This window comes from Semicossyphus pulcher, unplaced genomic scaffold, assembly GCF_022749685.1.
Source record: "Semicossyphus pulcher isolate SPU_LCO1_2020_fin unplaced genomic scaffold, fSemPul1.0.p SCAF_20, whole genome shotgun sequence".
Classification (NCBI taxonomy): domain Eukaryota; kingdom Metazoa; phylum Chordata; class Actinopteri; order Labriformes; family Labridae; genus Semicossyphus; species Semicossyphus pulcher.
The window spans coordinates 16187472-16199567 of NW_027211694.1; the positions used below are offsets into that span (position 1 = coordinate 16187472).

Here is a 12096-nt window from a genome sequence, read left to right on the forward strand (position 1 = left end):
ATACGATAGATTACGATACGATACAATGCGATACGATCGATTACGGTACAATACAATTGATTACGATACGATGCAATAGATTACGATACAATACGATAGATTACGATACGATACAATAGATTATGATAAAATACAATAGATTACGATACATTACGATACGATGCGACACGATAGATTACAATACGATAGATTACGATCTGATACGATGCGATAGATTACGATACAATACGGTAGATTACGATACGACGCGATACAATAGATTACGATACGATACGATACGATGCGATACGATGCGATACGATACGATCGATTACGATACAATACGATAGATTACGATATGATACGATGCGATACGATCGATTACGATACAATGCGATAGATTACGATACAATACGGTAGATTACGATACGACGCGATACGATAGATTACGATACGATACGATGCGATACGATACGATCGATTACGATACAATACGATAGATTACGATATGATACGATACGATAGATAACGATACAATACCATAGATTACAATACGATATGATAGATTGTGATACAATAAAATACGATGCCATACAGTACAATGCAATATAACACGTGAGAACACAATATGATAATTAACGATACAATACAGTACAATAAAATAGATCAGTGGTTCCCAACCGGGGGTTGGGGCCCTCCTCAGGGGGGCTCCAAAGATCGCAGGGGGTGCGCGAGGCTTTGTCTGCACTGAGATTGTCAAGATTAGAAAAAAAAGCACTTACTTGATAATCAAAAGTCTATTCAACTATTAAAAACATATATTCGTCCATGCATATGGAGAAGCAATAATATTTATATACATATAATAACTAAAGATAACGGATTTTTGCAAATAAAGATTTGGAAATAATTACTTTATTGTTTTGGTGTACGTGTGCGGGCTAGGGGGGCTCAGCCTTTGTTAGATACAAGGGTGGGGGCTCCAAGGAAACAAGGTTGGGAACCACTGCAATAGATCACAATACAATACAATACACTTTGTTCTCCTCAAAGGAAAATTTGTCTTGGATGCTGCACACATTGAGCTGTCTCCCAAGTAGTACTAACACTGCAACAAAGCTGTGCCCACTTAAAGTAGAGGAAGAAGTAGAAGAAGAAAAAGGTCAGAAAGTCTGAGAATCTGAGAAGAAGAGAGTAAAAGGTTATCCAACTTGGTGGGGGGGCATGAGAGGATTACAGCTCTGAAGTTGTGTGAAGAATATATCCTGAAAAGGGAGGAAAGATTGTTATATGGAAGACAATACAAGCTATGTTGGGGGCGGGTAGATGGGTTAATGGTGAAAGAAAGGAGGAAAGGAAGGTTAGAGTGAGGCTGAAGGGAAGTGAAAGGGAGGAGGAGGTGGTGAAAGGGTTATTTAAGATGACAAGGTTAAAAGGGAGGGTCACTCAGGTTACTGCGGAGAGAGGAGCGAGGCGATGGAGGATGAGCAGGAGGATGAGACGGGTGCTGAAGGAGGGGATTCATTATACTAGTAAATCCACTGGGACTCGCACAGGAGAGAATAAGAGAGGAGAGAAGTTAGAAACAGAAAAAAATAGATGCGATTAGAGGAGCATTTAGAGGAGAGGCAAGGTGAGTCGTGAAGGGTGAGGCAGTGTGTGACCGGGTGAGGGTCTCGGGTGTTGCGCAGAATTCCTAATGAGCGAGAAAACTACAAACAAGAGCCTGAACTACTCACGGGAATAACGCAAACCCCCTGTTGGGAAGGCTGATCTTTATCCTCTCTTCATCCTCCCCCTTTTCCTTCTGCTCTCATCTCTGGAGGGGGCACACACACACACACACACACACACACACACACACACACACGCACACACGCAAAGTCTCTCATATAAGCAACAGGCACAGTGGAAAAATCTCAATCAGAAAATAAACAAGTTACATGTGAAGAAAAAAGGAAAATACACAGAGATACAAGCACAAAATCAGATTAAAGGCACACACACGCACACGCACACACACACAGCCCCCTACCCACCCCGATCATATGAGACAATGCGAGAGGCCGGCGGTCCATTCAATAATGGCTCAAATTGGAGGAAATGGCTTCTGAAATTACATTTTCAGAGGTTCTCGTCTTTAAGTGCACGCCTGTAGAATGGCGTTCATTTCCTGTGGGGCTCAGCGAAGCGTCGCATCAATCAAACATCGCGTAGCTTTATCTTCCAGCCTTTTTTGCTAAACTGTAATGAGCCTAACAGCACAAATCTGATGAGACAATGTTGTTGTAGGGGATTGAGGAGATTCTGTCGAGTAATAGGATATGTGTTTAGCGCATGTACAAGAGCCTTTTGTGAGCGTACAATGAAACCAGCGCCAGAGTAAGCCTGAATCCTGCATTGTTAACATTTTAATCATAGAGTATAAAAGGAGAGCAATCCACACATGCATAATAATGCATCACGGCTATTCAGGACACAAAATTAAAGTCATTTGCAAATATTTATGCACACATTTAAGCCTCAATCATTTCCATGCAAAACAGTTTTGTTCTGTTTCTGTGAATGAAAACGTCTCAGAGTGAGAGGGTCGCACCCAAAACATGAGGGACTGTGTCGCACCGCTGCCCTCTAGTGTTGAAACAGAGGTAATAGTGTGTTGAAGCAACACAAACAATTGATTGTATGAAGCGTAAAGGGGATGATGCACCTTTTACAGTGTGAGGTAACAAATACAAACAGGAAGTATAATGTCTGTTACATTTCCTGCAGCATTGTCACTCAATAATATCCACAGCTGGCTGATTAAGTTGAACCAGAACGCGACAAAAATGCACAAAATATATCGACAGAGACTTGCTTTCCATGGGGCATTAACTCAAGGTTTAACACGTTTTATCTGCTGCACACGGAGACGCAAACTCACTTGACAAGGACATGATTCAGTGAAGGACACATCTAAGGAAGTGGAGCAACAATCATCTTACAAACCGAGAATATATTGAAATCTGTTGATGCAAATTAGCATCTTTCATTGTGCTATTGCATTGTGCAACATCATATCTGGAAGTCATTTGAATAAAAGGGAGTAATAAGACATGAGGGGAGGATTAGTTTGTGTAGCCGCCACCCAAGGGGGTTACATAATAACACCGTGACATCATGAGATAATTCACCGCCCTGCAAAGTCTTGTTTTATCTGTACTACAAATGTATTCGCACATCTCCTCTTCTCATTTTACTCTGCCTTTCTTCGCACGAAATTATGAATATTTGTCCGGTTCGTTTTGTCCTCCGACAAATGAAATGAAACCGTAAAATAGCCGACTGTAACACAAAGGAATCCAATATATGAGGCGGCGCTGACCTCGTCTATCTCTGCTGCTGAGTCAGGCTCAGTGCAGAGAGTGAAGCTGACCGACTTCATTGCACAGAATTTTATTAAACTCCATCGTGATGAGACTTATTCTGTCTCATTCATCGTTGCCAGGCGAGACTGATTAATATGCTTTAGATATTGCTTATCATTCAACTTGCAGTGAAATGACATTTTCTGTATGTCCATCTCTACCTAAGACTTCTGCAGTCACATTAAAATGTAATTATTGCTGAGCTTGCCTTTGCTAATACTTTAACAGTAGCCTCAGATTTGAAGAATTCATGGAGAATAATGGCCGCTGTGACCTGTAGCAGCACACTTAGGCCCAAGCACTGAACCCTCAAGGACTTTGATGACGTCAAGCGTGCAGGGCGTGCGTCCGTGAGGGTTTGAGAACTGCATAAAAATGAGTAATGGGACATACTGTTATGACATCACAAGTTGCCTGGAAACAAGATGCGCCATTAAATAATTAGAAAAAAAGACCTCCAGTATGTATTTGTGTTTCTCCCAATATAGTGTTTACATATTTTAGCTATTAACAGTCAGAAAAGTATTGTTTAAAATCCTTTGCAAATATCTTAAAGGGCCAGTTCTCCGATTTTCAACCTCAGTCCTATCATGCTATTATGTGGAGCTAATGCCATTATGGTAGAAAAAAATGCAATATCGCTCTGTGCCTTAGGAGGACGCTATCCGCTTCTCCAGTGGACCCTGGAAAACCTCCACCAGTCTACATAAAACACGTCACCTTGCGGAGGCCAGGGAGCTCGCTGAACTACACTTCCTAAATCTAGGACGCCCGCCTCTGATGTCACGTCTCGTTCAAAATCGCCAGGTTTGAAATGTAGACTGCAGACCTGAAGATTTTTAGACGATCCACCGGTATATTCTCATCGAATTTCGGTTTGAGCCATTGCCTGCAGTGAAAATTGTAGTATTTCACTCCAGCGTCTCTCGCTGGGCCCTTCCTTTCAGAGGGAGGGGCGCAATGCACGCTGGGTGTTGTAGGAATGTAGAACGGGCGAAACCACGAGCTGTTTGTACAACTTTCTTCTACAACATTAATGCTTCTATCGATTATAGAGAACACCAGCTTTGACTGACAGTGGCTTTTTCCAGGGGTGCCTGCTCCTTTAACTGAAAAACATAAATGTGCTATAAATAACCTTGTGTAGTGATTAACTATTGTACATGTTTTCACTTACAGATAACCGTATTTGCGGTTCCTCTCACCTTCCGTGCTCACTTTGTTTTCAATATATGAACATGTTGGTTCGTTTGTATACGTGACCAAGTTGGCAATGAACTTTGGGTAACTACCAAAGGAAAGTCTGCAGATATGCGGACTCACAGAAGGTCCGCAATTTGGTGTTGAAAAGCCCACATCAGAGCCCTCACGCACTTGGCAGTGGGACAGCACTTAACACTCTCACACTTACCAGGAACGCGCCTCAAAGTCCAAAAGTCCATAAGTGTGGAGATTGGGATTTGGCCTGAGTGTAGGTTGAGAAAATGAACCACAGCAATATACGAAGTGTTTGAAAATGTGTCCTGATTTGTCGTCCCTAAATCAGCTGTGTTGGTCCTGGGTCACGACTGAGTGGGCTCAGTCTGTGCTGAAGTGATTCTGATAGCTTTAAAGCATGCAGGGACACGCCATTATCTCTGCAGCCCAGAAAGAAACTGAAAGACCATCCCTCTGAGTGCACTCACACAAACACACATAATATACGCAAACATATACACGCACATACATACAGTGCACACAGGCAGAAACACTCACAAAGGCACACACATGAATACACACATGTTGTTGTACACACAGCAGTACAATGACACATCCTCTTTATTAAGTGCCACAACCAGAGCTAAACCAATCAGACACATCTTGAGAAACAGCCCCTGATGAAAATGCACTCAGTTCCCCTGGGTGAAAATGAGCCTTATCTACAGTATCATTGTCTATTTTGGTCACACACACACGCAGTAGTGCCCCTGTGTGGTCATGCAGGTGTACCGCAAGCCTTCTCACCTCTCTATAAATGTGCTGCATGATGTTTTCGACTGCAGGCTGTGCAGTGCAGACATTTCACACAAGCTCCAACCTCCTACATGTCACAATCGCACACTGTACCTCTCTGTGTATGTGAAGGTTGGTGGTGAAATTCCAAATGCACACGAAAATAAATGACTTTTTCCCGCATGTAGAACTGTTATATAAAAGCAATATCAGACTTGTGCTGTTGTACTGAATATCGGCACGTCTGTGACTCAGTTTAAGATAATCATAGCCGTGCTGATATCCAGTATAACAGCACTGCCTCTCATGTAATGCTTTTAAGCAACCGTTCTAGATGCGGCATATCATAATAAACAGTCAGGAAATCGTCAACAACGGATCATTATTATTATTATTTTTGGAGTGCACAGCTATTATTGCCTTCAGCCGAATTACAGCCATGCTGATATTCAGTACAACAGCTCTCCCTCTCGTGTAATATTGCTTTTATACAACCGTTCTTTAAGTGTTAATTGTTCATTATGTTATATACTTTTTTGATCTTCCTCAGAACACTTGAGTTGGTTCATATTTAGATTCACATCACTGTTCCTGTACTGTCTGGCTGCAATAGAGGCTCATTAGGCTCAGTTTTTGCGTATCACTTGTTCAGTATGAACTCTTTTGGAACTTCAGTTTTCTTTAATCTTTTGTAGGAAATGTTATGAAATTTGTTTTTTCAGCTTCGGTATGACACAACTAAAGTTAAGTCATTAAATGGTTGCCAAACAGAATGTGTTATGTAAAAAGGGTAGGCATAATAAACCCCCCTAGCTTCAGCAGATACAAGATTATCGGTTGGTTTATCCCCAAATGTATTTATTTGTAATGTTTACGTAACTTCTGTGGGGGTTTTTTAAGGGGAGAACTATTGTTAACGCTGACCGAAATAAATAAACTCTCATCTCATATTGGGGATTTGCAGTAAACGTATCAAATTTATGTTCAGTGTTGCTGCATTAACTATTTACAGCTCATCAAAGAGCAAAAAGTTTCAAAGCGGTAAGCAGGAAACCACAAGAGGAAGCAGTCCGAGCCATCTTGTCTGAGCAACCACTTAAGCACAATACATCAACACTGAATATTCAATTTTTCATTCAGTGTAAAACTGTCTGTTATATGAATGTGAACAAATGATGCAGGCCCTCTATCAGTCTGTTAGTCACACAGGTCTGAGTATATGTGATGGGCGATTCATTAACTCTGATATAAAATGATTAGATTTTTTCTTTACAAATGAGTTTATTAAGTAGATATATTGGCCTGTGGTTACAGCACAGTAATCTGCTGTAATTATCATTAATGACTCGTAATTAAAGAGCGTGAGGACGTCGCAGAGGGACGTGAGCTCAATTAATTGCCGAGTCAGAGCCAGAGCGTCCTGTCTCCACCATAGCAATACAGTCACACCGCCTCCTCCATCAGCTTCTCTCTATGCTGCATTTAGGTACTATTGGACATTTTTAAACTTTGTTAGAATGATGCAAATGAGACCAAAGTAGACATTGCAGCTACTTACATTGTCTGTATTACGTAAATTGCTAATTGAGGTCATCAAATGGTAATTGTTTTACTATCTAGTACTTGGGTTGAAAAATCAAACACACTTTTAAAATAGTCTAGATTTGTAGTAGAGTCAGTTTAAAAGTGCCCTGTCAAGTCATGCATTGGAGTCGAGCATATGTTTCATGATTTTGCATTTTGACAGCTGAATGTTGCCTAACGTGCTTGCAAGCATATGGCAATGTACCCTCGAAGGCAGGTAGAAAGAAAACTGTGCTAAACTCCTCGGGGCATCCTCAACCGTCGGTTCATAGAAACAGGTTTTTCCGGGGAGCAAGTGAAAGCAGCAGTCACTCTGCACCGTGCAGGAGATGCTCGCAGCTGCAGCGGAACATAACAGAAAACAATGTGTAGGAAGAGAGCAGCTGAATCCCTTCAAACAGAGTGACTGAACATGACCAGCCGGGGACGAGACGGCCCTCGCGGCCGCTCTGTAGCCCCCGTAGGTGGCCTTAAAACGGCGAGTATACCCCGCCAGGAAGAACCGTCCGGAGGGACCGTGGACGCGGCGGAGTCTCCGCGGGAGCTGCCGCGCTGGATGCGGCTTTACTTCTACGGGATGCACGGCGTGACTCTGGATGTTCTGCTCTCTTCTCTACAGCGGGTTTTAAAACATAGGGACCCTAAACTGGTGGGCTTTTCCTCTCCTTATCTTTGCATTATGCACTCACTGACACACTTTGCATTGGAGAAGATCTACTCCCAGAAGAGGTGCTTCCGAGGTCGGCCTGTGGTGTTTCATCTTGTTTTCTACCCGTCTGTCTACATCGGGCTGCAGATCCTGATCGGGAATATTAACACTCTGACCGAGCAGGTGAGGATGGTGTCTGGGACCCAGCTTGCAGTGCACTACATCCTAGCTCTTTATTTTTCCCAGGTGTTCCACAAAGGGCTATCAAAGCTGCAGTATCACCCCCCCTCCTGCCCCGGCGACCCTTCGTCCAAACCCAAACCGGAGGAGAGCGCTCATGCTCGGCTTCCTCTTCGCGGTCTCCCAGGCTTTGTGCGGTTCTTGTTCTTCGGCATGCACGGCTTCCTGGACGAGGTGCTTTTCACTTCCGTTTTTAACCTCGTGGAGAAGTCAGACCGGACCCTCAGTGGCCACACGTCACTGTGGTCCTTCCTCATGTACGGGAGCTGCAGCTTCGTGGTGGAGAAGCTCTACCTCCACCTGCACTTCAGCAGAGGGTGGGGGACGTGCAGGAGGCTCCCCATGTACATCTGCTTCATCTACACCTGGGAGTTCTGCTGGGGGCTGCTGCTGAGGCAGTTTGACGCCTGCTCCTGGGACTACTCCCACTATCCTCACAACTTCATGGGCCTCATCACGCTCCTGTACCTGCCGGGCTGGGTCTGCCTCAGTCTGTACCAGGACGTGCTGTCTAACGTGCTGCTGAGGATCAAGCGCACCAAAGATGACAATGGTTTGAAAGGGGAAAATGGAGAGGTCAACGGTGTGGAGAAAAAACACCTTTAACCTTTTTTTTGGAGGTCCTAACTTCTAGTAAAAGTCACTGACGTTATACGCTAATATATTAATCAAATTTATAATACTTAAGAAGTGCAAGAGGTAAAATTGTGGGACAAGTTTGGCCTTTCAACTAAAATCATGTGATAAAAAAGGTCTTGGGCTCCACATATGAGCTAACTTGTAGCTAACACATATCAAAATATTTACTTTGACTCTTTGGAAAGTTGTTGAAATCGTTACAACTCTTGGTGCAATTAATATTTCTGGTAATTCTGCAATCTGTGCACTTGTATGCAGAAGAGACACTTTCCAAATCAGAGTCAACTCTGCAATGTCTGATACTTCTGGGTCCAGTAAACGCAACTTAGGACCCTGAACTGTTTACCTAACCTATTTAATTCAGTTAACCTACTGCCATTTTTATCTGTCTGATGTAAAATATAATTGTTATATTCATATTTTACAAGTCTTTATGATTTTAAAAGTGTCAATATTTATTCTGCCATCTTAATCACTCATTGTGGCAGGTGTGTGTTGGGTTGGACCGATTGTGGTGTTTATATAGGCTATGCGTTAGCATGCTTTAACTGTAGGCTAGCTCATATCTGCATGCTTAAAAAAGTGTAATTTAAATCATATTTGGGATGTTTTGTTTCGAAAGGTTTAGGTTTTGTTTCCCTAAAACGCACCTATTGCAATCTTATATTAAAAAGTCAGTATTTTAAGAGGATATGTCACTACTTCTACTTTCTTGCATGCTATTAGTTCTTAAATGTTCTTATCTTTTATTAATGTAATTCTTCATTTACATTTTGAAACAAATTCTCATTTTTCCCTTAGATTTGAATGCAACCCCAGACGGATGCACGCTACCTGTGAGAGTAGAGACGAACCCAGTACTATATGTAGCAAGAGAACCTGAGTGAGAAGTTACTGTGAATCTTTCATGAACCAAACCTTACTGTGCTGGAGTGCCTTCTGTGCAAATGGAGTCAGACAAACAAACGAGACTTGCTGTCCATCCAGTTCCATTATTTGAACCACACTGGTTACTTTTCTTAATATTAAGCGTTAAAACATTTCTCTAAAGCTCAACAACTTAACTTGAAGTGAATACAGACACGATTATTTTAATGTAGTATAAAATCAACTGTGTCGAGCAAATATTGACCACCACTTTGCTCTACAGTGGCCTTCTTTCTTATTAAAACTCCAATCTAAGTACCATACACTGTGACTAAACTAATGGTGATTAATATATAAGCAAGTTTTGTCTGGCAACCAAATATGGTTTGGCATTTAGAATTTCTCAGCAGATAAACTGACGGGTTTGCCAACAGCCGAAGCTGTTTCACTCCCACAGAGGAATTTTAACTTGGTCGTATCCATCCTGTAATTTATGGATCTGCCTTTAAACACTTAATAAATAGACATTTTTTATTTTTACTCTATTTTAATCACAACTCTAAATCCTGATCATTTGTTTTAACCCTTGAATGCAGGAATGAGTAGTGTTTTCTGGGTGGTTAGTTAAGCTTGTTATCTGCTGGATGCAAAGCTTGAGTGAGTGATCTGCTAGTTTTGAAACCCTATTAAGGGTTCAGTTATCCTAGTTACATACTTAAGTGTAAGGAAATCTAATCACTAAAAGCCTGTGTATGATGTGGGAGCAAAACTGAAAATGTTTTAACTGTTCAATCTTTAAAAATGTGAGAATAACTCATATTGTATCCATAAAGAGATACGGGATTTTTTTCTCTTTTCTTTGGATGATTTTTCAAATAGAGGTTGTGTCTTGTCTGCACACAAATAAGAAAACCTATTGGCCCAATTAGTATACCTTATCATTTACTTTGTCAACAAAAAAAGGGGGGGGAAACGTCACACTAGTGCTGAAAAAGAACAGTACTATTGTATACCACCTGCCGCTGGTATGTTTTGGGTTCTTTTAGTTCAAATGGGCAGCTACATTGAGGTGCTTAAAAATTAGCATTCTTGAACCACATGAGTGTGCGTCTTTCAGACTTCCCATCACTGAATAACTGTATTTACATCTGTTGAAGCTGTTTCATTCACCCAATTAACAGAACTGACCAAATATTCTCTGTAACCACGAAAGGTTGGAGTAAAATGCAAATTAAGGAGAGAAAAGTGACTTGGCATGCAATGTACTACTTGTACTTGTGTTAATTAAATCTGAAATTTTCCCATGGTAAGACTTGCGTTTCTTTATTTCTTCAGAGTTCTGATTCTTGTGTTTCACGCTGGATAAATATAAACATGTGACTTACTGTCCTCATATTTGCAGATGTAAAGAAATGAAGTGGTGCAGGGGAGAGATTGTGCAAGAAGGAAGTAGTCCTTATTTTTTATGACCTTTCGCTCTTTGTTTTAGCTTTACTGAAACGTCACTATCATAATTACTTAAAGGGGAAAAGAAGTCTGCAACCAATTTTCAGGCTGACTCATAATACTGACATGCTATTGTCGACTGTCCGCAGCAGTTTCATGTTTTCAAACAAGTCTGAGCAAAGTCCACCTCAAAACCGAGTCCAAAGACATGGGCAACAGATTACATGAAAGCTAATGCCTGGAAGTTACTTTGTTTACACCACTTCCTGGTTCACAAAAGCTTTTTGTGTCGTCATTGCTTAGGAGAGAGAGGATTTTTCTTCTGCTAACTGTGCTTTTTGATGTTGATATATGTAGAACATTGTCATGGCAACGTTTGTTTGTGTGTATGGTTGGTTGGTTTTATGGATAGCAAAAAAATGAGTCATGGCAATGTACTGTTCTAATGTTTTTCCCCACAAGCAAAGTTTGCATGACGCACAAGTTTTAGTGTATGTCGTCGCAGGGAAAAATGAAAACCACATTATAAAAACTGAACCATTTCAATGAATAATATGTCTGTTTACTTTACACTTTAGTTTAACCAATAACAATGTATCAAACTGTCCTCTCTTTTCAAACCACTTTGGAGTTCACTGTGACACAAGCAACCACACCTCACATGTTTATCCCCCTGAGGACTGTAAATACACCCATGACCGACAGTATCTGCTGACAACACCACAATGGGAATACCATACACTAACTCCTCCATAAAGGCTCATTAGCACTCAATAAAAATAAAACACGATGCAGCTGTGTGCAAACATGTTTCATGCAGATGAAAACAGGAAGAGAGATGCATTATTTTCACTGTAACTTAGCATCAACATTAGCCTTCATTTTACTTAAACACCACCTGAAAAATAACCTCATAACGTAGGTTGACCACTACATTAACCTATAAGGCTCAATTTATCATGAATTTACATAGAATGAAATTATAAATATTTAGTGTCGTTTGAAAGAGGCTCAAAACCAACGATGCAGCTCTTTAGCTTACTTAAGCTTGTTGTTTGTTGGTTATATAGCACATTTACTGTGTATTTATGTATCCTAGCTTTTATAAACCTGTTTACATTGACAAGTGACAGCTAGTTTTGTAACACAAAATAAAAATTCAACAAAAACATAACGCTAAACCTGCTCAATACCAAAGACAAGGAAAAGCTAGCTATTAGCCTGTCAACACTTCAGTAAGCTAACAAGCAACATATTGCTCCAGAAGTTGGAGACAATAAAAATGAAAAG

At 41.1% G+C, this 12096-nt stretch overlaps 1 protein-coding gene across 1 annotated transcript; it reads left to right on the forward strand.

Moving 5' to 3' along the window:
- Window positions 1–7339: 7339 nt before the first annotated feature.
- tmem229a (transmembrane protein 229A) lies at window positions 7340–10670 on the forward strand. Its single transcript, XM_069671288.1, has one exon. The coding sequence runs from the start codon at window positions 7378–7380 to the stop codon at window positions 8458–8460; it is 1083 nt and encodes a 360-aa protein (XP_069527389.1). The 5' UTR covers window positions 7340–7377; the 3' UTR covers window positions 8461–10670.
- Window positions 10671–12096: the final 1426 nt, after the last annotated feature.